The sequence below is a fragment of the Ranitomeya imitator genome, chromosome 3, assembly GCF_032444005.1.
Source record: "Ranitomeya imitator isolate aRanImi1 chromosome 3, aRanImi1.pri, whole genome shotgun sequence".
Taxonomy (NCBI): domain Eukaryota; kingdom Metazoa; phylum Chordata; class Amphibia; order Anura; family Dendrobatidae; genus Ranitomeya; species Ranitomeya imitator.
In genome coordinates this window covers 464,003,855-464,030,951 of record NC_091284.1, presented here as the reverse complement: position 1 = coordinate 464,030,951, position 27,097 = coordinate 464,003,855, and the positions used below count along the sequence as shown (strand labels likewise).

Sequence of the window (27,097 nt, the reverse complement as noted above, 5' to 3'; positions counted from 1 at the left end):
TGCTACAAACAGACCGTGGATTCCAGAGTGCACAATTGAAAGAGGGAGATGGAGTACAACTAATGTTTATAATACTAGCAGGGTTTCAATGTGAGGTGGGGGAGGGTGATATCTATCTATTTATCAATCTATCTTTGAAGCATGGTTTGACATTCAGCATCATATTGGATGGCAAATAGCAGACTTGATTGAAAAGTGACTTGCGAAGGTATTCACCCATCTTGGCATTTTTTGTGTTTTGCTACCTCACATCCTGGAATTTCACTGTATTTTTTGAAGGGTTCCATCAGTTCATGTAAAGAAGATGCCTACAAGTGTGAACATTTGGTATTCTTTTATTGTGAAGCAAACAAAAAATAGGACAAAATAACAACTTCTGTGTGCATAACTATTCACCCCCCTAAAGTCAGTACTTTGTAGAGCCTCCATTGTGGCAATTACAGCTGCAAGTCTCTTTGGATAAGTCTCTATGACCTTACCACACCTCACTACTGAGAGTTTTGCTTATTCATCAAGGCAAGACTGCTTTAGCTCCTTCAAGTTGGATGCTTTCCTCTGTTGAATAGCAATCTTCAAGTCTAAAGGTACCTTCACACATAACGATTTCGTTAACGATATCGTTGCAACGTCACGCTTTTTGTGACGTAGCAACGATCCCGCTAAAGATTTCGTTATGTGTGACAGCAACCAACGATCAGGCCCCTGCTGGGAGATCGTTGGTCGTTGGGGAATGATCAGGACCTTTTTTTGGTCGCTGATCACCCGCTGTCATCGCTGGATTGGCGTGTGTGACGCCGATCCAGCGATGTGTTAACTTGTAACCAGGGTTAATATCGGGTTACTAAGCGCAGGGCCACGCTTAGTATCCTGATATTTACCCTGGTTACCATTGTAAAAGTAAAAAAAAAACCACTACATACTCACATTCCGATGTCTGTCACGTCCCCCGCCGTCAGCTTCCCTGCACTGACTGTCAGCGCCGGCCGTAAAGCAGATGTGACAGACATCGGAATGTGAGTATGTAGTGTTTTTTTTTTTTTTACTTTTACAATGGTAACCAGGGTAAATATCGGGTTACTAAGCGCGGTCCTGCACTTAGTAACCCGATGTTTACCGTGGTTACACGGAGACTTCGGCATCGTTGAAACTGTCTTCAACGATGCCGAAGTCTTTCCCCTGATCATTGGTCGCTGGAGAGAGCTGTCTGTGTGACAGCTCCCCAGCGACCACACAACGACTTACCAACGATCACGGCCAGGTCGTATCGCTGGTCGTGATCGTTGGTAAGTCGTTTAGTGTAACGGTACCTTAACCACAGATTCTCAATTGGATTAAGGTCTGGGCCACTCCAATACATTTACACATTTCCCCCTAAACCACTGGAGTATTGATTTAGTAGTATGCTTTCAATCATTGTCTTGTTGGAAGGTGAACCTCCGTCCAGTCTCAAATCACTTAACCTAACAAACTGAACCAGGTTTTGTTTAAGAATATCCTGTTACTTCACGCCATCCATCTTCCCCTTGACACAGACCATTTTCACTGTCCCTGCTGCCAAAAACCATCCCCACAGAATAATGCTGCCACCACCATGTTTCACTGGTGTTCTTGGGGTGATGAGCTTTGTTGGTTTGGTGCCAGACATAGCTTTTACCTTTGTGGCCAAAAGGTTAAATTTTGGTCTCTCTGACCACATCACTTTCATCCATACATTTGGAGAGTCTCCCACATACATCTTTTGGCAAACTCAAAATGAACCATATATTTTTTGTGTGTAAGTAAAGTCTTTTTTCTTCCCACTCCTCCATAAAGGCCACCTCTTTAGAGTGTATGGCTTATTATGGTCATATAGACAGATACTCGAATTTCTGCTTGGGAATTCTCCAGCTCAGTCAGGGTTACCTTTGGTCTCTGTGCTGCCTCTCTGATTAATTCCCTTCTTGCCTGGACTGAGACTTTTGATGGCCAGTCCTTTTTTGGCAGGTTTGTTGTGGTACCATGTTCCATTTGGTGATTTTGGATTTGATGACACACCGAGAGATCATGAGTGATTGGGATTTTTTTTATAATCCAACCCTGCATTGTACTTCTCAACAGCTTTGTCCCTGACTTGTTTGGAGATCTCCTTGGTCTTCATGGTGTTGTTTGGTTGCTTGATTAGTGCCTCTTGCTTAATGGTGTTGCAGCCTCTGTAGCCTTTCAGAAAAGGTGTGTATATACTGACAGAGTATGTGACATTTAGATTGCACACCATTGGAGTTCCTTTCACTAAACATGTGACTTATGAAAGGAATTGCCTTATATACTTGAGTATAAGCCGACCCGAGTATAAGCCGAGATCCCTAACTTTGCCACAAAAAACTTGGAAATCTTAATGGCTCGAGTATAAGCCTATGGTGGAAAATGCAGCAGCTACCGGTAAATTTCAAAAATAAAAATAGGTACCAATAAAAGTAAACTTAATTGAGATCAGTAGGTTAAATGTTTTTGAATATCCATATTGAATCAGGAGCCCCATATAATGCTCCATACAGTTCATGATGGGCCCCATAAGATGCTCCATATTAAAATATGCCCCATATAATGCTGCACAAAGGTTAATAAAGGCCCCATAAGATGCTCCATAGACACATGTGCCCCATACAGTGCTGCATAAAGGTTAATAAGGGCCCCATAAGATGCTCCATAGAGACATTTGCCCCATATAATTCTGCACAAATGTTGATTATGGCCCCATAAGATGTTTCATAGAGATATTTGCCTCATATATTGCTGCACAAATGCTGATTATCGCCCCATAGGATGCTCCAGAGATATTTACCCCATATGCTGCTGTTGCTGCTATTAAAAAAAAAATTACATACCTCTCGTCGCTCAGGCCCCCAGCACTTGCAATATTTACCTGTCCTCGTTCCACCGCCGGGCGCCGCTCCATCTTCAGCGTCCTCTGCACTGACGTTCAGGCAGAGGGCACGCACTAACCACGTCATCACGCCCTCTGATCTGAGCGTCACAGCAGAGGACACGGAAGACGGGCAATGCTGCTCAGCCTCCCCATTATACTCACCTGCTCCCGGCGTGGTCCTTGGCAGCTTCCCTGATGGTTTTCTCCGGGCACTGACAGCTTCTTCCAGCTTTGAGCGGTCACCGGTACCGCTCATTACAGTAATGAATATGCGGCTCCACCCCTGTGGGAGTGGAGTCGTGTCCATATTCATTACTGTTATGAGTGGTACCATGTGACCGCTCAACGCTGGAAGAAGCTGTCAGCGCCCAGAGACCATCGGAGATGCAGGGATCAGTATGTCACAGCCGCCGCTCCCACTCCCTGCCGACCCCCCTGGGACAATGACTCGAGTATAAGCTGAAAGGGGCACTTTCAGTCTGAAAATCTCGGCTTATACTCCAGTATATACGTTAGTTGCACCAGACATTTTGAGAGGCTTCATAGCAAAAAGGGTGAATACATATGCCAAAAGAAGAAAAATGTCCAGCTCCACCAAATCCGTGAAGATAAAATTTCTTTATTCACAAACTTGTAACATAGAGGGTACAAACTTCAGCACAAACCATATGGGTGTGAGATTCACAAGTTTGTACCCTCTATGTTACAAGTTTGTGAATGAAGAAATTTTATCTTCACGGATTTGGTGGAGCTTGACATTTTTCTTCTTTTGGACTTTACACGTTTGGACACATCGGGTCCGTTAATGCATCACGGGTGAGCTGGTTTATTTTTCTTTTCTTTGAATACATATGCACATGCCAATTTTTAGTTATCTGATCCCATAAATTTAATTTCTCTCTTCACTTCACCAAGTTAGACTATTTGGTGCAATGTTTGAACACAGGTTGTAATGTAACAAAATAGGTAAAAAACAAAGGGGGTGAATACTATCACAAGCCACAGTAGATTACACACCCCACATGTTTAGGTTTTAAATATACCCTGAAATCTTAAATGCCGATACTGTGCTCAGCATAAATGAGTACACACCCTTTGAAAAGAAAGCCTTTAATCAATATCTAACTGAACACAAGAACAATTTACAACATTTTGACAAGCCTGAGTTTCACAGAACATTTATTTATTCCATAACATGAAAGTAAGTTTAATTACAGTTGTGTCAAAAAGTGTTTGCCCCTTCCTGATTTCCTATTCTTTTGCATGTTTGTCACACTTATATGTTTCAGATCACCAAACACATTTAAATATTAGACAAAGATAACACAAGTAATCACAAAATGCAGTTTTTTTAAATTAAGGTTTTATTATTAAGGGAAAAAGAAATCCAAACCTATACGGTCCTGTGTGAAAGTTGATCTGAAACATTTAAGTATGAAAAACATGCAAAAGAATAAGAAATCAGTAAGTGGGCAAACACTTTATCACATAACTTTCATTACAAAATTTTCAGTTTTTCTCAAACTAGTTGATGCAAAAATAAATACATCCCACATCAAAAACTACATCTAGTATTTTGTGTGACCTTCATGGCTTTTATGAGTAGCACCAAGTTTTTTAGGCAAGGAATGAACAAGTTGGCGACAAATTGCAACATCTTTCTTTTTCCATTTTTCATGATTGACCTCATTTAGTGCCATAGGTGTCCCATTGGGTTCATATCACAAATTATCACTTTAGGTCTGTTCTTCAGAAATGTGATAGTGGCCTTAGATGTGTGTTTTGGAACATTGCCATGTTGGAAAAGGGCACATCTACCAAAGGCACAGAGTAATGGTAGCAATTTTTCTTTCAATATAGAGCAGTACATCTGTGAATTCATGGTACCATCAATTAAACGTAGATCCCACGACACCAACAGCATTGGCGATGCCATATAATGTTGAAACCTTTAGTTCCAAAAACTTTTATCTTCGCCTCATCACCTGTATCCTGTGGAGATAACATAGTAACATAGTAACATAGTTAGTAAGGCCGAAAAAAGACATTTGTCCATCCAGTTCAGCCTATATTCCATCATAATAAATACCCAGATCTACGTCCTTCTACAGAACCTAATAATTGTATGATACAATATTGTTCTGCTCCAGGAAGACATCCAGGCCTCTCTTGAACCCCTCGACTGAGTTCGCCATCACCACCTCCTCAGGCAAGCAATTCCAGATTCTCACTGCCCTAACAGTAAAGAATCCTCTTCTATGTTGGTGGAAAAACCTTCTCTCCTCCAGACGCAAAGAATGCCCCCTTGTGCCCGTCACCTTCCTTGGTATAAACAGATCCTCAGCGAGATATTTGTATTGTCCCCTTATATACTTATACATGGTTATTAGATCGCCCCTCAGTCGTCTTTTTTCTAGACTAAATAATCCTAATTTCGCTAATCTATCTGGGTATTGTAGTTCTCCCATCCCCTTTATTAATTTTGTTGCCCTCCTTTGTACTCTCTCTAGTTCCATTATATCCTTCCTGAGCACCGGTGCCCAAAACTGGACACAGTACTCCATGTGCGGTCTAACTAGGGATTTGTACAGAGGCAGTATAATGCTCTCATCATGTGTATCCAGACCTCTTTTAATGCACCCCATGATCCTGTTTGCCTTGGCAGCTGCTGCCTGGCACTGGCTGCTCCAGGTAAGTTTATCATTAACTAGGATCCCCAAGTCCTTCTCCCTGTCAGATTTACCCAGTGGTTTCCCATTCAGTGTGTAATGGTGATATTGATTCCCTCTTCCCATGTGTATAACCTTACATTTATCATTGTTAAACCTCATCTGCCACCTTTCAGCCCAAGTTTCCAACTTATCCAGATCCATCTGTAGCAGAATACTATCTTCTCTTGTATTAACTGCTTTACATAGTTTTGTATCATCTGCAAATATCGATATTTTACTGTGTAAACCTTCTACCAGATCATTAATGAATATGTTGAAGAGAACAGGTCCCAATACTGACCCCTGCGGTACCCCACTGGTCACAGCGACCCAGTTAGAGACTATACCATTTATAACCACCCTCTGCTTTCTATCACTAAGCCAGTTACTAACCTATTTACACACATTTTCCCCCAGGCCAAGCATTCTCATTTTGTGTACCAACCTCTTGTGCGGCACGGTATCAAACGCTTTGGAAAAATCGAGATATACCACGTCCAATGACTCACCGTGGTCCAGCCTATAGCTTACCTCTTCATAAAAACTGATTAGATTGGTTTGACAGGAGCGATTTCTCATAAACCCATGCTGATATGGAGTTAAACAGTTATTCTCATTGAGATAATCCAGAATAACATCCCTCAGAAACCCTTCAAATATTTTACCAACAATAGAGGTTAGACTAACTGGCCTATAATTTCCAGGTTCACTTTTAGAGCCCTTTTTGAATATTGGCACCACATTTGCTATGCGCCAGTCCTGCGGAACAGAACCTGTCGCTATAGAGTCACTAAAAATAAGAAATAATGGTTTATCTATTACATTACTTAGTTCTCTTAGTACTCGTGGGTGTATGCCATCCGGACCCGGAGATTTATCTATTTTAATCTTATTTAGCCGGTTTCGCACCTCTTCTTGGGTTAGATTGGTGACCCGTAATATAGGGTTTTCATTGTTTCTTGGGATTTCACCTAGCATTTCATTTTCCACAGTGAATACCGTGGAGAAGAAGGTGTTTAATATGTTAGCTTTTTCCTTGTCATCTACAACCATTCTTTCCTCACTATTTTTTAAGGGGCCTACATTTTCAGTTTTTATTCTTTTACTATTGATATAGTTGAAGAACAGTTTGGGATTAGTTTTACTCTCCTTAGCAATGTGCTTCTCTGTTTCCTTTTTGGCAGCTTTAATTAGTTTTTTAGATAAAGTATTTTTCTCCCTATAGTTTTTTAGAGCTTCAATGGTGCCATCCTGCTTTAGTAGTGCAAATGCTTTCTTTTTACTGTTAATTGCCTGTCTTACTTCTTTGTTTAGCCACATTGGGTTTTTCCTATTTCTAGTCCTTTTATTCCCACAAGGTATAAACCGCTTACACTGCCTATTTAGGATGTTCTTAAACATTTCCCATTTATTATCTGTATTCTTATTATTAAAGAACACCTCTTTAATGATAACACCATTAAACTATTGATTTTGCTTAGAAATCTTTTAATTTGTTGTATTTGTTTTGCAGGCTTACAGTTTGCTTAAGGAAGCTTTAAAAACATGTGCAACTTTTCGTGGAAATTATCTTGACATAAAAATTAAGGCTGATGAATTCAATGTGAAGAAGAAGGAGGAAATTTCTTCTCTATACAAGTATAGTATTATTTATTACTTATTGCGTTTTGCTTAAATAGCGCCATCATACTCTACAGGGCTTTAGAGATATTATCATCACTGCCCACAATGGGGCTCACAATCTAATTTCCCTATCAGGATGTGTGGGAGGAAACCGGAGTACCCAGAGGAAACCCACACAGACATGGGGAGAACATACAAACTCCTTGCAGATGTTGTCCTTGGTGAGATTTGAATCCAGGAACCCAATGATGAAAGGCTGCAATGCTAACAACTAGGCTGCCATCTTAGATTTATATAGCTTAAATATCTGCACAAAACAATTTAGCCACTTTACAGTCTTAAATAAGCTGAGTTTTTGCAAGGTGGAAATTTTGAAATATGCTTGTCCAAACTTAGATTGGTCAGTGGCAGTGCTATTAAGTAAAACTAAACGTTCCTCTCCAAAAATGATTTAAATTTTGTCCTAGTGTTTCAGTTCTTGCATGCAAGTATAAAAATATGAAAACTTCATTTAGTGTATTTTTGATCATTGGTAATTAAAATCAGACAGTCTTCAAGACCTTATATCATATATATGTATGTATACCATCAGGAATGATTCTAGATTTTTTGCCGCCTGCTGTGAAAATTGAAATGGTGCCAACATCCAACAATGATTTATATTATTTTTTCAGCACTTTATTCTGAGAACTATACCGTTATTATTTTTCCGCTACTAGAGCTGTATGGCAATCTTGCTGTTTACGGGACAACATGACATTTTCAGCAATACCATTTTTATTTACATTCGTGTTTTTGATTGCATTTTATTTTGCTTTCTGTTCGGCAGTATGATAGAGCATCGTTTTTTGCCTCGTGTTTTTTTTTACAATGTTCACTGAAGGGGTTAACTAGTGTGACATTTTCATAGGGCGGGCCATTCTGGATGCGGTGATACCAAGTATATGTACTTTTTTGTTATTAAAATATATATTTATGGTACAATATATATATAACGTATTTTACGGATTATATGACACACCGATTTCTAAGACACACCCCAAATTTTGAGGAGAAAAAGAGGAAAAAATCCTTTTTTTTATATAAAATGGTGGTGCTTCTTATTATCCATGCGTTTTATTGCTGCAGTGAAGCGGGGTCCCAGGGTCACTGCTGGAGGACGCAAGAGTGGAGCATTGCTGCAGGCCGTAGGCTGGGATGAGGAGGTGTTCGGGTGTGCGCTACTGCGGGTATTCGGTGGTGCGGGGGCTCTGCCGACATTGTGTGAAAGCCCAGAGCTCCCACACTTGCATGGTTTAATATGATTCAATCCTATCTTGTTGCGAGGGGGCTGCTGTCGATGGTTCTTGAGCCGGAGCAGGGGCTCTGCTGAAGCTGGACCATTCACTCCGCATTTCTTGTATTTCACTCTGGCTCGGCTGCAGGTGGGATTGGTACTTTATTGCTCCGGACCATCCCTGCTAGGGCTGCCACCCCTGTTCCTGCTCTCTCACGTGCGCCTCCCCTTACTTCTAGGAAGAGCTACTACTACGAAGTGCGTAGGTGTTCTCGTAAAGCCTTCTTAAGCGTCACGTCCCTGAGACCCAACACAAACTGATCTCTCAATCAGGGGTGGATTAAGGGTAGCCAGGGCCCCGGGCTGTTCAGACACTGTGGGCCCCCCGGTCATGTGACGGGGGTCATGTGACGGGGTCATGTGACGGGGGTCATGATATATCCCGAACCAGATTATTTCAGAAAAATGGCCGGGCCCTACTCTACTGTAACCTATTAAATATTTGTTAAAATCTGCAATACAATTTAGGTATATTTTGACCAATAATATCACATACAAGGAACAAATACCACCGCACCATGACCAGACCACAAATTACAACCACAGTGATCGAATAATATCACATACAAGGAACAAATACCACCGCACCATGACCAGACCACAAATTACAACCACAGTGATCGAATAATATCACATACAAGGAACAAATACCACTGCACCATGACCAGACCACAAATTACAACCACAGTGATCGAATATTATCACATACAAGGAACAAATACCACCGCACCATGTCAAGACCACATATTACCACCACTTGGTGACCAAATAGCACATACAAGGGACAAATACCACAACACCATTTCCAGACCACATATTTTTTTTTTTTATCAGATAAATTTTTATTGAACATAATAAATGTTATCTATTCATACAACAAAGTGCATTTGTGTTTTTCATTTTAACAAGAAAATATACCCCTTCTCCCCCCTCCCTCCTTCATATAACCAACCCCAACTTCCCCCCCTCCTCCCCAAGAAGATCATTTTTATTACAGACAAATTGTATTATTAACATTATTTATCACAACCTCTTAATCATTCCCATTTAGCCATGGCTGCCATAGCTTTTGAAAAAAACCCATCCTATTCCTCTTGGTATAAATGCTTTTTTCGAGCTGGACAATATGATTCACCTGTGCGGTAAATTCTCGTCTGGTTGGAGGTTCCTCCCTAATCCAGTATCTCGCAATCACTTTCCTTGCAACGAAGAGCAATCTAGCTATTGCCATTTTGGCAGTTTCATCGGCCGACAACTCCTCCACATACCCAAGTATACAAACCACTGGATCCCTGGGAATCGCACATCCATAAAGCACTCCAATTTGGTTCAACACTGCTACCCAATATGAAAAGAGCCTGGGGCACACCCACAACATGTGGAGCATACCCGCCTCAGTCTGAGTGCACCTAGGGCACTCAGAATCCAATCTCACTCCGGCTTTGAACAGCAAGTCGGGTGTCCTATAGACCCTATTAACCACATACAATTGCGAGAGCCTCCCAGGCTCACTCATTGACAATTTAGGTATGTATTCCAGAATAGACCCCCATTTGTCATCGTCTATTTCCCCCAGTTCGGCCTCCCATTTTCCTCTAGCTTTAATCGGGTAATCCTCCAAAAATGTGTGTAGTAAATCCCCATATACTTCCGATATAGCCCCCTTTGTTCCATTGTTATTTAGAATACAGTCTAACATGAGATCTTTCTGAACCACTATGGGCCCCCTCTTCCTCTGTGCCTGAAAAGCGTGCTGAACTCTCCTATATTGATACCATTTTAATCCCGGAAACTGAAATTCCTGCCGAAGCGCATCATAAGATCTAAGACTCCCACTGTGAATCAATTGTCCTAATAGCCTAATACCCTTTTCTCTCCATTCTCCCATTCCTTCCATATGGTTAAATTCTTGAAGAGATGAGTTATCCCAGATAGGTGAAAATTCCGTGAAGCCCCCAATTCCCCTAATACGCTTCAGCATCTGCCATACTCTATGAATTAAATTCATGGTGGGAAAGCCGTTCCCCAATTTCCTAAATAGTCCTGATTCCAGACCCAAACTCAAGGGCCATACCCCGCTAATATGCACCAGACTACTGTGACCCATTTCTTCCACTAACCCTTTCCCCCATCCCCTAAGATGTTGGCTCTGTGCAGCCAGAAAGTATAACCATGGGTTGGGTAACGCAAGCCCCCCCTCATCCTTGGGTCTCTGCAAAGTCTCCTGCCTAATCCTCGGGCTCTTCTTTCCCCACACCAACTCTCCAAACATCGATTTCAGCTTACTGAATGTTCTCATCGGGATCCATACCGGAGAATTATGTAGGACATACAAGATCTGAGGCATCACCACCATCTTAAGGAGATTTACTCTTCCTACCACTGACAAATTTAGCTTACTCCAAGCTGAGATCTTAGTGCGTATCTTAGTTACTAAAGGCTCGAGATTAAGTTCCTCAAATCTAGTTAAGGGAAGAGTTACCTGAATCCCCAAATATTTAAACTGAGTGACCACCCTTAATTTTGTATCTTCTTCCACCTCCCTTGTACAATCCACTTCTCTATCTATCTGCATAACGCTCGATTTGTCCCAATTAATAACTAGCCCTGAAATTTGCCCAAATCTCTCGATTAATGCTATTACATTTCTTAGTGGTTCCCCAGAGCTCTCAAGGAAAAGCAGTATGTCATCTGCATATAAGGCGATTTTTTCCTCCATCTTCCCATATAAAAACCCTTTCACCATTTGAGACCGTCTGATAGTCGCTGCCAGTGGTTCCACCGCCAAAGCAAATAGCAGCGGGGACAACGGGCACCCCTGCCTTGTACCTCTAAAAAGCTGAAAGCTGTCTGACATCATATTGTTCACCCTGATTTTGGCCACCGGAGAGGAGTATAGGAGTCTCACCCATGACACAAAGACTGGCCCAAACCCACAACGACTCAGCACCGACCACAGGTATTGCCATTCTATACTATCAAAGGCCTTGTGTGCATCGAGGGAAACCACCACTCTCTTGCCAGCATTATCAGCCGGTATTTGCATATTAAGAAATAGCCTTCTCAAGTTAATGGCAGTTGATTTATTAGGCATAAAGCCTGATTGGTCCAAATGAACCACTTTTTCTATCACCCGGGTCAGCCTGTTCGCCAGGGCCTTAGCCAGAATCTTGATATCTGTCGTTAGGAGTGATATCGGCCTATATGACTCCGGCAATCTTGGGTTCTTGTCTGGTTTGGGGATGACCACAATAATGGCCTCCCTCATGGAATCAGGCAATATACCCCTCTCCAGTGACTCCTCAAAGACCTCCAACAACTGAGCCATCAGCTCCTCAGCAAAGTTGCCGTATAGTTCGACAGGAATGCCGTCCGCCCCCGGTGCCTTCCCTCCCGCCATGGACCTCAAGGCCCCCTCCAATTCCTCCACCGTAAACGGCCTATCCAACCATTCTCTATCCTCTGTCTCTATTCTAGGCAAGTCTGCCACCTCTAAAAACCTGTCAATTTCTTCTTCTCCCTGTTCCAATCGTGATGTATATAGTTTGCTGTAAAAACCCTTAAATCCTTCCATAATTTGGGCCCCCTGTGTAACAATACTGCCATTTTCCAATTCTAGGGCATGTACATGTGCCGATTCCCTTTGCGCCGATGCCACCACCGACAGCAGATGCCCCACTTTCTCTCCCTCCGCATAAAATGCCTCTCTTTGGAAATTCCTTGTCCTTTCTGCTCTACGTAAGTGTAACTTATTCACCTCCTCCTGAGCCTTCTTCATACGTTTTATGGTGTCCTGTGAGCGCAGATCATTCAATGCAGCCTCCGCTACCTTCAATTCTTCCATTATCGCTTTATCAGATTCCCTTGTTCGTGTTTTGTGCCTAGATATCTCTCTAAATAATATCCCCCTCAAGAATGCCTTCATGGTATCCCACACCACATATTTCGCTGCACTACCTTTATTAATTTGAAAGAACTCCTCCAGCTCCTCCCCTATCTTTCCCATATCCAGAATTTGCAACCAGAAAGGGTTAATTTTCCACCCCCGCTTAGCTATCTCCCCCTGGCTTTCAATTTTCAGTGTTACCACAAGCAGACTATGGTCCGAGACTACCCTAGCCATATATGCCACCTCCTCCACTAGCCCGTCCATTCCTTCATTGCCCAGGGCCAAATCGATGCGAGACAACGAGCCATATGTCGCCGAATAGCAGGAAAAGCAGTACGTGTCAGTGTTACGGACTCTCCACAGATCCCTCCATGCTACTTCTTTCAAATAACTACCAAACGCTGTCTCATTCCCTTCCGCCCTCAGCTGTGCGTGTTGACCCTTATCCCAGTGATCGTTAATAATGTTATTGACATCTCCCAATATAAGCAAAGGAACTCCTCCCCATCTACCGGCTATATTAAGAATTTCCTGCAGTTTTTTCCCCGAGTACGGTGGAGGAATATATACCGACACTACACATATCAGTTTAGCGAATACTTTACACACTAGGAATACATATTGTCCATCACTGTCAATCGTCACCTCCACCTCCTCAAACGGTACGTTCGTGTGCACCAGAATCGACACCCCTCTAGCATAGTTCGAGAACGTCGCATGGTACGCCCTCCTCACCCATCTTTTATGCAGTATATCCACTTTTTCTTTTACTAAATGGGTTTCCTGAAGGCATATCAGCGAGGGCCTCTGTTTCAAGATATATTGCAAAATCGCCGTACGCTTTGTATTGTTTGATAGACCTCTAATGTTCCAGCTCAAAATTTTAACTTTATCTCCCATCATATTGCCAAACAATGAAAATATTCTTCTCCCATCCTTTGATCTTCTTCCCCCCTCCCCTAAACTGACCCCTCCCCCCCCAAACCTCCCCCCCATCCCTCATTATTACAAATTAACCTAAACCTTACCTCTCCCTCCCTCAATAATCCAGACCACATATTACCACCACATAGTGACTGAATACTACAATACTGATCAGTAATAAAAAAAAACAAAAAACACAATACTATCACCACAAGTGCCAGTATTCACAGGAGATCTGCACTTAGTATGCAGTGTCTTTGTAGAGGTAATACAGAGATCACTGGTGGTATTATACACAGGAGCTCTGTATATAATGTATAGGTAATACAGTGATCCCTGGTGACATTGTACACAGGACCTCTGTAAAAAGTATACAGTGTATAGTGTCAGTGTATAGGTAACACTGACTCACCAGTGACGTCTCTAGGTGAAGTCCTTCATCTTTCATCCAGCACAAACCGCCATCATTTCTTCCAGCCAGGACTCCTTTCTGCAGGAAATAACACAGTTATCTCGATCTCCGCTTGTAGAACACATTACTTAATTTTTCACAACTTCTACATTACACCACATGAAGAAAAAAAGGCGATATAGTGTCACTCTGCACAGTAAAAGGACCGCCCCCCCCTCCATTTAAAACAGTATACTCAAAAAATAAAATAAATACATCACTGCAGTAATAATATCCCTTAATTAGCCCTTATGGTAATAATATTCCCCACCCTGGCCCCGTGTGTCTCATTCCTGGCTCCAGCCATATGTTCTCCCATCCTGCACTCATGAGTATCCATTCTACACCATATGATCTCCCCATCCTGCCCCATCTGTCTCCATCCTGCCCCATGATCCAGTCCTGCCCCATGTCTTTCATTCTGCCCCGTGTCTCCAATCATGCCCTGTGTCTACATTCTGCCCATGCCTCCAGTCCTGCCCCCAGTGTGTCCAGCAATCTGCCCCAGTGTGTCCAGCATATTACCCCCAGTGTGTCCAGCATATTGCCTCCAGTGTGTCCAGCAATCTGCCCCAGTGTCTGACTCCAGCATATTGCCCCCAGTGTGTCCAGCAATCTGCCCCAGTGTGTCCAGCATTGCCCCCAGACAGTGTCCAGCAATCTGCTCCAGTGTGTCCAGCATATTACCCCCAGTGTGTCCAGCAATCTGCCCCTGTATGTCCAGCATATTGCCCCAGTGTGTCCAGCATTGCCCCCAGACAGTGTGTCCAGCAATCTGCCCCAGTGTGTCCAGCATATTACCACCAGTGTGTCCAGCAATCTGCCCCAGTATGTCCAGCATTGCCCCCAGTGTGTCCAGCAATCTGCCCCAGTATGTCCAATTGTCCAGCATTGCCCCAGTGTGTCCTCCAGCATTGCCCCAGTGTGTCCTCCAGCATTGCCCCAGTGTGTCCTCCAGCATTGCCCCAGTGTGTCCTCCAGCATTGCCCCAGTGTGTCCTCCAGCATTGCCCCAGTGTGTTCTCCAGCATTGCCCCAGTGTGTCCAGCAATCTGCCCCAATGTCTCCAGCATTGCCCCAGTGTCTCCAGCAATTTGCCCCAGTGTGTCCTCCAGCATTGCCCCAGTGTGTCCAGCAATCTGCCCCAGTGTCTCCAGCAATCATCTGCCCCAGTGTGCAGCAATCTGCCCCAGTGTCTCTAGCATTGCCCCAGTGTCTCTAGCATTGCCCCAGTGTCTCCAGCATTGCCCCAGTGTCTCCAGCAATCTGCCCCAGTGTCTCCAGCATTGCCCCAGTGTGTCCTCCAGCATTGCCCCAGTGTGTCCTCCAGCATTGCCCCAGTGTCTCCAGCATTGCCCCAGTGTCTCTAGCATTGCCCCAGTGTCTCCAGCAATCTGCCCCAGTGTCTCCAGCAACCTGCCCCAGTGTGTCCAGCAATCTGCCCCAGTGTCTCCAGCATTGCCCCAGTGTGTCCTCCAGCATTGCCCCAGTGTCTCCAGCATTGCCCCAGTGTCTCCAGCAATCTGCCCCAGTGTCTCCAGCATTGCCCCAGTGTGTCCTCCAGCATTGCCCCAGTGTTTCCTCCAGCATTGCCCTAGTGTCTCCAGCATTGCCCCAGTGTCTCCAGCAATCTGCCCCAGTGTCTCCAGCCACCTGCTCCAGTGTCTCCAGCCACCTGCCCCAGTGTCTCCAGCAATCTGCCCCAGTGTCTCCAGCATTGCCCCAGTGTCTCCAGCAATCTGCCCCAGTGTCTCCAGCATTGCCCCAGTGTGTCCTCCAGCAATCTGCCCCAGTGTCTCCAGCAATCTGCCCCAGTGTCTCCAGCATTGACCCAGTGTGTCCTCCAGCAATCTGCCCCAGTGTATCCAGCATTGCCCCAGTGTGTCCTCCAGCATTGCCCCAGTGTCTCCAGCAATCTGCCCCAGTGTCTCCAGCAATCTTCCCCAGTGTCTCCAGCAATCTGCCTCAGTGTCTCCAGCATTGCCTCAGTGTCTCCAGCAATCTGCCCCAGTGTCTCCAGCAATCTGCCCCAGTGTCTCCAGCAACCTGCCCCAGTGTCTCCAGCAATCTGCCCCAGTGTCTCCAGCATTGCCCCAGTGTCTCCAGCAATCTGCCCCAGTGTCTCCAGCATTGCCCCAGTGTGTCCTCCAGCAATCTGCCCCAGTGTCTCCAGCAATCTGCCCCAGTGTCTCCAGAACTGCCCCAGTGTGTCCTCCAGCAACCTGCCCCAGTGTCTCCAGCAATCTGCCCCAGTGTCCCAGCATTGCCTCAGTGTCTCCAGCAATCTGCCCCAGTGTCTCCAACATTGTCCCAGTGTGTCCTCCAGCAATCTGCCCCAGTGTCTTCCGCAATCTGCCCCAGTGTCTCCAGCAATCTGCCCCAGTGTGTCCGCCAGCAATCTGCCCCAGTGTCTCAAGCATTGCCCCAGTGTGTCCTCCAGCAATCTGCCCCAGTGTCTCCAGCATTGCCCCAGTGTGTCCTGCAGCATTGCCCCAGTGTCTCCAGCATTGCCCCAGTGTCTTCAGCAATCTGCCCCAGTGTCTCCAGCAACCTGCCCCAGTGTCTCCAGCAATCTGCCCCAGTGTCTCCAGCATTGCCCCAGTGTCTCCAGCAATCTGCCCCAGTGTCTCCAGCATTGCCCCAGTGTGTCCTCCAGCAACCTGCCCCAGTGTCTCCAGCAATCTGCCCCAGTGTCTCCAGCATTGACCCAGTGTGTCCTCCAGCAATCTGCCCCAGTGTCTCCAGCATTGCCCTAGTGTGTCCTCCAGCATTGCCCCCCCAACCCCCCCCGTGTGCCCACCGTTAACCGATCAAAAAACAAAACGAAATAAAAACAAACAAACAGAGTCTCCTCACCTGACCGACGCTCCAGCGGCGAGCTCCCTTCAGCAGCGCACACTCGCCGGCGACTGACAATGACATCAGACGCCGGCGACGTGTGCGCTGCGGCCGACTTCAGCTGCCAGCCTCCAATTGGCTGGCGGCTGTTGTTAACTATTGACGTGCGGGCACGCGCCCGCACGTCAATAGGAAACCACCGCAGCGCCGGAAGGGGCCCGGTGAGCAGATGAGAAGGGGCACGATGCGGGCCCCTCTCTCTGCCCACCGGGTCCGGGGGCACATAAACGCCGCCCGGCGGGCACAGTCACACTCAGGCGGATTAGCAGAGGGTCAATCTGTGCGGTAGCCCAGGGCCCCCCCCACACCACTGGGCCCTGGGCTACCGCCCATATTGACCCTCTGATAATCCGCCCCTGCTCTCAATATCCTATCGGGGGACCCCAATCCCATCGTCCACACATTATCCCTTTTAGTGATGTGCGCATGCACGCACCTCCTGCATCTCATTGATATACTGCATCATCGTCCCTCCTTCTGAATGCAGTCAAACAATCGCATCCGCAACTCTCCCACATCAGTGGGATCTCCATGCATTTCTTCTAGAATCTGCACCACCTTATCCAATGTATCCCATTTGGGGGAGGGAACATAGTAGAGTACAGGGCTTCACCATCCAGGGTCATTAAAGCTGTCTCAACCTGCATAGTGGGGGTCATGGTGTGCATCCACAACATACTCTTAACCCTCTCTGTCCAGTCCCACAACATCATATTACGCCCCGTGAACTTTGCAAGATTGTTAAGCATGGGCCCCAATGGTAAGCTGGACCTCGGGGCACTCATGGTGGATTGGTCTGCAGCGTCTGTGTCCAAAGACTGCATCCTGCTGACTGCACCAAATGTAACACAGGTAATCGGATGCAGTGACACAGAAGTGTAGAGCAGGGGTTAACAATTACTTATTTATCAATACAGGAACAACCTCCTCGCAGGGAGCAACAGGAAATAAACGAATAAAGCATGAGGGGAAAACAAGGGGAAATATTCATTCAAAATGGCAGTCTATGTATTAATTCCACTTAGTGTGAGTCCACTGTCCGTTTCTCCTCCTGGGTCAGATGGTTGGTCGGCTGCCGGCTGAGGCCGGTGCTGTGTTCTTCCAGCTTCCCCGCCTAACAAGATGTCCTCACTTCTGGCATCAGCGGGCGGTTACAGGTCTTACCCGCCAAGCCCCTAGTCTATTATGCTGAAGCTCTGCAAAGGGACATTCACCACAATTCTCCACTCAGCGTAGGTTCTTCCGCACGTCCGTTGAAACCCGGGCACCCTCACTGTGCCCGGCCGTAATCGCAGCTATGCGGCCTATCCTTCCCCGCAGTTCAGCGCCGTCCTCTCTGATTCCTCTCTCTGGCGGGAAAGCCCCTCTCTTTTCCAACGCAAACCCTTTTGTACCTTCCTGACTCACCACGCCCCTTCTGCCTGGGTTCAATGTTTTCTCCGTCCTCAATCTCCTTCCCCCCTGCAGCAGTAGGTGCGGCCCCAGCAGTTCCGGACCTGGTGCCCTTTCAGCACCCACAACCTGGTCTTCTCTCCTACATATATGCAGTATATTTTTCAGCATGTGTATTTTTGTGATCAACTTGGTACTCATTACTTGTACTTATTATCATGTAGTGATCACATATTAGAGTGACTAATTTGGTCATTATACATCGCTTGCACGTATTATTTATTATTACTGTATTTAATTTACACATATTTATTATGATTATTACTTCTCTTTTTTTGTTTTACCTCCTTTCCCCCTCTCTCCTTCTTCTGTTTTCTTCCCTATTCCTCTTTTTTTCCCTTGTCCCTTCCTTTTCCTTCACTATATATCTTTGACCTTCACGTTCGCATCTCTACTGATTTCATATATATACATGTTTGCCCTGAGCTTTTCCCTTAAGAGAAATGGCTGCTGCCACCTGCGCGGTCGCTGTGTAGCCCCGCTCTGGCAACATCTCGGACGGCATCCATATGAGGGCAGCATTGGGTACTGATGTCAAACTTTGACAGCGGCATTTAATGCACACTTCTGGCCATCGGAAAACAAAGGAGTGGCTCAAAAAGAAGCATATTAAGGTCATTGAGTGGCCTAGCCAGTCTCCAGACCTTAATCCCATAGAAAACTTATGGAGGGAGTTGAAGCTCCGAGTTGCCAAACGACAGCCTCAAAATCTTAATGATTTAGATTAACCTACCCTTAAAATTATAGACTGTTCATGTCTTTGTCAGTGGGCAAACTTCCAAAATCAGCAAAGGATCAAATAATTATTTCCTTCACTGTACATGACAGTAGGGTTGAGCGAAACGGGTCGTTCATTTTCAAAAGTCGCCGACTTTTGGCAAAGTCGGGTTTCATGAAACCCGATCCGACCCCTGTGCGGGGTCGGCCATGCGGTACGCGACTTTCGCGCCAAAGTCGCGTTTCAATGACGCGAAAAGCGCCATTTCTCTGCCAATGAAGGTAAACGCAGAGTGTGGGCAGCGTGATGACATAGGTCCTGGTCCCCACCATCTTAGAGAAGGGCATTGCAGTGATTGGCTTGCTGTCCGCGGCGTCACAGGGGCTATAAAGGGGCGTTCCCGCCGACCGCCATATTACTGCTGCTGATCTGAGCTTAGGGAGAGGTTGCTGCCGCTTCGTCAGAAGCAGGGATAGCGTTAGGCAGGGTCCATTAACCACCAAACCGCTTGTGCTGTAGCGATTTCCACTGCCCAACACCACCTTCGGTGTGCAGGGATAGTGGAAGCTACATTTTTTTTTTTCCTCAGCGCTGTAGCTCATTGGGCTGCCCTAGAAGGCTCCCTGATAGCTGCATTGCTGTGTGTACGCCGCTGTGCAAACCAACTGCTTTTTTCAAAGCACAAATCCTCTTGTTCCTTCCTTTCTGCACAGCTATCTTGTTTGTTTGTCCACACTTTTTATTTAATTTGTGCATCAGTCCACTCCTTATTGCTGCCTGCCATACCTGGCTGAGATTACTGCAGGGAGATAGTAATTGAAGGACAGTTCCTTTTTTTTTTTTTTTTTTTTTTTTTTTGTGGGAGATTAAGATTGGCATTTCTGCTAGAGTGCCATCCCTGTCCGTGTCATCTCTCACTCAGTGGGCCATAGAAAGCCTATTTATTTTTTTGCTTGATTTGGGTTCTAAAATCTACCTGAAAAAATCACTACATCAATCAGTGGGAGAAAAATATTGGCCTCAGGGCTTGTGTGCCACTCCTGACTCCTGTGTGTGCCATCTCTCACTCAGTGGGCCATAGAAAGCCTATTAATTTTTTTGCTTGATTTGGGTTCTAAATTCTACCTGAAAAAATCACTAAATCAATCAGTGGGAGATTAATATTGGCCTTTGGGCTTGTGTGCCAGTCCTAAGCGTGCCATCTCTCTCTCTCAGATAGTGGGCCATAGAAAGCCTATTTATTATTTTTTTTATTGGGTTTATAAATTTTCCCTGGGAAAAAAAAAAAAAGTGGGAGATTAATATTGGCCTCTGGGCTTGTGTGACAGTCCTGAGCGTGCCATCTCTCTCACAAATAGTGGCCCATAGAAAGCCTATTTATTTTTTGGGTTGATTTGGGTTCTAAATTCTACCTGAAAAAATCAATAAATCAATCAGTGGGAGATTAATATTGGCCTCTGGGCTTGTGTGCCAGTCCTGAGCGTGCCATCTCTCTCACAAATAGTGGGCCATAGAAAGCCTATTTATTTTTTGGGTTGATTTGGGTTCTAAATTCTACCTGAAAAAATCAATAAATCAATCAGTGGGAGATAAATATTGGCCTCTGGGCTTGTGTGCCACTCCTGACTCCTGTGTGCGTCATCTCTCACTCACTGGGCCCTAGAAGGCCTATTTTTTGTTTTATTTGTTTTCTAAATTCTCCCTGAAAAAATCATTTTATTTTATTTGGTTTCTAAATAATTCCTGAAAAAATCATTTTTTTTGTATTTTTTTTTTTCTAAAGTCTCCCTGAAAAAAAAAAAAAATCAAATCAGTGGGAGATTAATATTGCCCTTTCTGCTTGTGAGCCAGTCTTGACTCCTGGGTGTGCCATCTCTCTCTCTCTCTCTCTCTCCAATTGTGGGCCATAGAAAGCCTATTTATTTTTTTGCTTGATTTGGGTTCCAAAATCTACCTGAAAAAATCACTAAATCAATCAGTGGGAGATAAATATTGGCCTCTGGGCTTGTGTGCCACTCCTGACTCCTGTGTGCGTCCTCTCTCACTCAGTGGGCCATAGAAAGTCTTTTTTTTTTTTTATTTGTTTTCTAAATTCTCCCTGAAACAATCATTTCATTTTATTTGGTTTATAAATTCTTCCTTAAAAAATCATTTTTTTTAATTATTTTTTTTTTTCTAAAGTCTCCCTGTTAAAAAAAATAAATCAGTGGGAGATTAATATTTACATTTGCGCTTCAGTGACAGTCCTGCGTGTGTGGCATCTCTCTCATTTGTTGCCACCAACAACAGAGTGTGTAACATTGTGCCTGATTTTCGTTGTGGTCTCACCCACCTGTAAAGGGGTAGCTAAATCATACTGAAGTTATAGCTCACCGTGTAAGTTGTGTGACAGCAACAAATACCGTTAGTTTGGTAACATTTTTAAAAAAATGAGGAAGTCTGGTGGAAGAGGTCGTGGCCGGGGGCGTTCATTGTCAGCTGGTAATGAGGGTAGTGGTAGTGGTGGAGCATCAGGTGGTCATGGGAAAAAAAAATATTGCACCTAAGTCTGGAGCTGTGGAGCCAGGTTCGTCGTCTGGCTACACAAGGCCTCGAACGCTCCCTTTTCTGGGAGTAGGAAAACCGCTTTTAAAGCTGGAGCAGCAAGAGCAAGTTTTGGCTTATCTTGCTGACTCAGCCTCTAGCTCTTTTGCCTCCTCTCGTGAAACTAGTAAAAGTAAAAGCAGCGCGTCGTTAGTGGATGTTCACGGTCAGGGACAAGTCGCTTCCTTGTCCTCTTCAGCAAAAACAACAACAGAGAAGAATGCAGCAGGCGACACAACGGGTTACTCCATGGAGCTCTTTACACATACCGTCCCTGGCTTAGAATGTGAAGCAGTTAACAGTCCATGCCCATTACAAGTTGAATCTGACATGGAGTGCACTGATGCACAGCCACAGCCAGACTACTATGCTGGTCCTTTGACTCAGACCACAACATTGCCCTCGCAGGGTACTGATCCAGAATCAGACCCTGATGAGACTATGTTGCCCCGTCACGAACGCTATACCACCGACTTACACGGTGACACAGACGAAGTTGCACACGAGCTACAAGAAGAGGTAATAGATGACCCAGTTCTTGACCCCGATTGGCAGCCATTGGGGGAACAGGGTGCAGGCGGCAGCAGTTCTGAAGCGGAGGAGGAGGGGCCGCAGCAGGCATCAACATCGCAACAGGTTCCATCTGCCGGGCCCGTATCTTGCCCAAAACGCGTGGCAAAGTCAAAACCTGTTGGAGGACAGCGTGGCCATCCGGTTAAAGCTCAGTCTGCAATGCCTGAAAAGGTATCCAATGCTAGAAAGAGTGCAGTCTGGCATTTTTTTAAACAACATCCAATTGATCAGCGCAAAGTCATCTGTCAAAAATGTTCAACTACCTTAAGCAGAGGGCAGAATCTGAAAAGTCTCAATACAAGTTGCATGCATAGACATTTAACCACCATGCATTTGCAAGCTTGGACTAACTACCAAACGTCCCTTAAGGTTGTAGCACCCTCGGCCAATGAAGCTAGTCATCAACGCAACATCCCTTCCGGCAGTGTAGGGCCACCATTTTCTGCACCACCTGCAGTATCTGTGCAGGTTTCTTTGCCAGGCCAAAGCAGTCAGGGTCAGGGAATCACCAGTTTCGTAGTAGGAAACACTGCATCTAGGGCACCGGCGGCAACAATACCATCTCCCACCATCTCTGAGTCTGCCATGTCCACCGGCACCCCCGCTAGTTCCACGATCTCCAGCTCTCCAGTCCAGCTCACCCTACATGAGACTATGGTTAGAAAAAGGAAGTACTTAGCCTCGCATCCGCGTACACAGGGTTTGAACGCCCACATAGCTAGACTAATCTCGTTAGAGATGATGCCCTACCGGTTAGTTGAAAGCGAAGCTTTCAAAGCCCTGATGGACTACGCTGTACCACGCTACGAGCTACCCAGTCGACACTTTTTTTCCAGAAAAGCTATCCCAGCCCTCCACCAGCATGTTAAAGAGCGCATCGTCCATGCACTCAGGCAATGTGTGAGCACAAAGGTGCACCTGACAACAGATGCATGGACCAGTAGGCATGGCCAGGGACGTTACGTGTCCATCATGGCACACTGGGTAAATGTGGTGGATGCAGGGTCCACAGGGGACAGCAAGTTTGGGACAGTTCTGCCTAGCCCACGGTCTAGGAAACAGTTGGCTGTAGCCGTTCGCACCCCCTCCTCCTCCTCCTCGTCCTCCTGCAGAAGCGAGACCTCATCCACAGACCGCAGTCGCAAAACCACTCCATCCGCAGCTGCCACTGTTGCACACCAGGTCTCCCATTATGGGGCAGCTACTGGCAAACGTCAGCAGGCTGTATTGGCTATGAAGTGTTTGGGCGACAACAGACACACCGCTGAAGTTCTGTCCGAGTTCTTGCAGAAAGAAACGCAGTCGTAGCTGGGCACTGTAGATCTTGAGGCAGGCAAGGTAGTGAGTGATAACGGAAGGAATTTCATGGCTGCCATCTCCCTTTCCCAACTGAAACACATTCCTTGCCTGGCTCACACCTTAAACCTGGTGGTGCAGTGCTTCCTGAAAAGTTATCCGGGGTTATCCGACCTGCTCCTCAAAGTGCGTGGACTTTGCTCACATATCCGCCGTTCGCCCGTACACTCCAGCCGTATGCAGACCTATCAGCGTTCTTTGAACCTTCCCCAGCATCGCCTAATCATAGACGTTGCAACAAGGTGGAACTCAACACTGCACATGCTTCAGAGACTGTGTGAACAGAGGCGGGCTGTTATGTTTTTGTGGGAGGATACACATACATGGGCAGGCAGTAGGATGGCAGACATGGAGTTGTCAGGTGTGCAGTGGTCGAAGATTCAAGACATGTGTCAAGTCCTTCAGTGTTTTGAGGAATGCACACGGCTGGTTAGTGCAGACAACGCCATAATAAGCATGAGAATCCCCCTAATGCGTCTGCTGATGCAAAGTTTGACGCACATAAAGGATCAGGCGTCTGCAGCTGAGGAAGAGGAAAGCCTTGATGACAGTCAGCCATTGTCTGGCCAGGGCAGTGTACAGGACGAGGTAGCGGGCGAAGAGGAGGAGGAGGACGAGGAGGATGATGGGGATGATTATATTTTTAATGAGGAAGCTTTTCCGGGGCCAGTGGAAATTGTTGGCGCGGCAAGGCCGGGTTCTGGTTTTTGGAGGGACACAAGTGACGTGGATTTGCCTGAAACTGCCCCTCAACCAAGCACAACCACAGATTTGAGAACTGGAACTTTGGGCCACATGGCGGATTATGCCTTGCGTATCCTCAAAAGGGACACACGCATAACAAAAATGATGAACGATGACGATTACTGGTTGGCCTGCCTCCTTGATCCTCGCTATAAAGGCAAATTGCAAAATATAATGCCACATGAGAACTTGGAACTAATGTTAGCAACCAAACAATCAACTCTTATTGACCGTTTGCTTCTGGCATTCCCTGCACACAGCGCCCGTGATCGTTCTAACACGAGCTGCAGGGGCCAGCAGACCAGAGGTGTTAGAGGGGCAGTGTTCCCCTGGAACCAATTTTAAATTGCCTACAGCCCAATTTTTGTTATGTTAGGCCTTCGAAGCCTGTCTGCGGCCCGTTCTTTCCACTACTACTACACTGACCTGGCTACTGCCGCCCGTGTTCCCCTGGAACCAATTTTAAATTGCCTACAGCCAGCCCAATTTATTATGTTAGGGCTTCGAAGCCTGTCTGCGGTCCCTCCTTCCACTAGGCCTCCACTGACCTGTCTACTGCTGCCCGGGTTCCCCTGGAACCAATTTTAAATTGCCTACAGCCAGCCCAATTTATTATGTTAGGGCTTCGAAGCCTGTCTGCGGTCCCTCCTTCCACTAGGCCTCCACTGACCTGTCTACTGCTGCCCGTGTACCCCTTGAACCAACATCAGAAAATATAAAAATAAGTATTTTGCTTATAAAAAAGAAAATACTGGAGAGATATCAAATGCAGACATTTTAACATTAAAAACAAACACATACAACAAAAATCTGGTACAGTACTAAAAATGGCCACCAGCTACAATAACTTTCTCCTGCAAGTAGTTAACTGAAAGTTTTTTTCAATTTAAAACACAGATATGGCATCCACCGAGTGTTGTCCTGTCGCGTCTTCTTTATATTATTGCCAAGAAGATGCAAAACAATGAAAATAATAAAATCATTATTTACCAAAAAAATAGAGTAAGTCAAAACCACATTGCAAATAAACATTCATTACAAATAAAGAAGCAGGGCGCGTCCGAGGGTGAGTATATACCTAATAAGAATATAATCACCCTCGGACGCGCCCTGCTTCTTTCCGACAGCCTTCCTTCCTAAGAATCAGCCCTTCCGTGGTGTAGAGAGAGGGTGTGTTACACTCCAAGGTGTTCCCCAGGTTGCCTTTCCTGAGCTTCGATCTTCATGCTCTCGTTTAGTAGTTGTCGGAAAGTAGGCTGCATTAGGCCTACAAATTGGGTATGGGGTGGAGAGAGATGGTGTGTTACACTCCAAGGTGTTCCCCAGGTTTCCTTGCCATTGCTTTGGTCTTCCGACTCTCATTTAGTAGTTGTAGAAAACTACACTGCATTAGGCCTACAAAATGGGTATCGGGTGGAGAGAGATGGTGTGTTACACTCCAAGGTGTTCCCCAGGTTTCCTTGCCATTGCTTTGGTCTTCCGACTCTCGTTTAGTAGTTGTAGAAAACTACACTGCATTAGGCCTACAAAATGGGTATCGGGTGGAGAGAGATGGTGTGTTACACTCCAAGGTGTTCCCCAGGTTTCCTTGCCATTGCTTCGGTCTTCCGACTCTCGTTTAGTAGTTGTAGAAAACTACACTGCATTAGGCCTACAAATTGGGTATCGGGTGGAGAGAGATGGTGTGTTACACTCCAAGGTGTTCCCCAGGTTTCCTTGCCATTGCTTCGGTCTTCCGACTCTCGTTTAGTAGTTGTAGAAAACTACACTGCATTAGGCCTACAAAATGGGTATCGGGTGGAGAGAGATGGTGTGTTACACTCCAAGGTGTTCCCCAGGTTTCCTTGCCATTGCTTCGGTCTTCCGACTCTCGTTTAGTAGTTGTAGAAAACTACACTGCATTAGGCCTACAAATTGGGTATCGGGTGGAGAGAGATGGTGTGTTACACTCCAAGGTGTTCCCCAGGTTTCCTTGCCATTGCTTCGGTCTTCCGACTCTCGTTTAGTAGTTGTAGAAAACTACACTGCATTAGGCCTACAAAATGGGTATCGGGTGGAGAGAGATGGTGTGTTACACTCCAAGGTGTTCCCCAGGTTTCCTTGCCATTGCTTCGGTCTTCCGACTCTCGTTTAGTAGTTGTAGAAAACTACACTGCATTAGGCCTACAAATTGGGTATCGGGTGGAGAGAGATGGTGTGTTACACTCCAAGGTGTTCCCCAGGTTTCCTTGCCATTGCTTCGGTCTTCCGACTCTCGTTTAGTAGTTGTAGAAAACTACACTGCATTAGGCCTACAAAATGGGTATCGGGTGGAGAGAGATGGTGTGTTACACTCCAAGGTGTTCCCCAGGTTTCCTTGCCATTGCTTCGGTCTTCCGACTCTCGTTTAGTAGTTGTAGAAAACTACACTGCATTAGGCCTACAAATTGGGTATCGGGTGGAGAGAGATGGTGTGTTACACTCCAAGGTGTTCCCCAGGTTTCCTTGCCATTGCTTCAGTCTTCCGACTCTCGTTTAGTAGTTGTAGAAAACTACACTGCATTAGGCCTACAAAATGGGTATCGGGTGGAGAGAGATTGTGTGTTACACTCCAAGGTGTTCCCCAGGTTTCCTTGCCATTGCTTCGGTCTTCCGACTCTCATTTAGTAGTTGTAGAAAACTACACTGCATTAGGCCTACAAAATGGGTATCGGGTGGAGAGAGATGGTGTGTTACACTCCAAGGTGTTCCCCAGGTTTCCTTGCCATTACTTCGGTCTTCCGACTCTCGTTTAGTAGTTGTAGAAAACTACACTGCATTAGGCCTACAAAATGGGTATGGGGTGGAGAGAGATGGTGTGTTCCACTCCAAGGTGTTCTCCAGGTTGCCTTTCCTGAGCTTCTATCTTCAGGCTCTCGTTAAATTGTGGTTAAATGGAACAACTGCATTTGGCGTA

General features: G+C 45.7%; 1 protein-coding gene across 1 annotated transcript in view; it reads left to right on the top strand.

The window, feature by feature from the left end:
• The window catches only part of LOC138671660 (uncharacterized), a 967,572-nt gene that overhangs the window by 39,704 nt on the left and 900,771 nt on the right, over positions 1-27,097 (top strand). Inside the window, exon 8 of the mRNA XM_069759831.1 lies at positions 7,130-7,254. Within this exon, the coding sequence (XP_069615932.1) occupies positions 7,130-7,254 (125 nt within the window). The remainder of the gene's footprint in view (positions 1-7,129; positions 7,255-27,097) is intronic.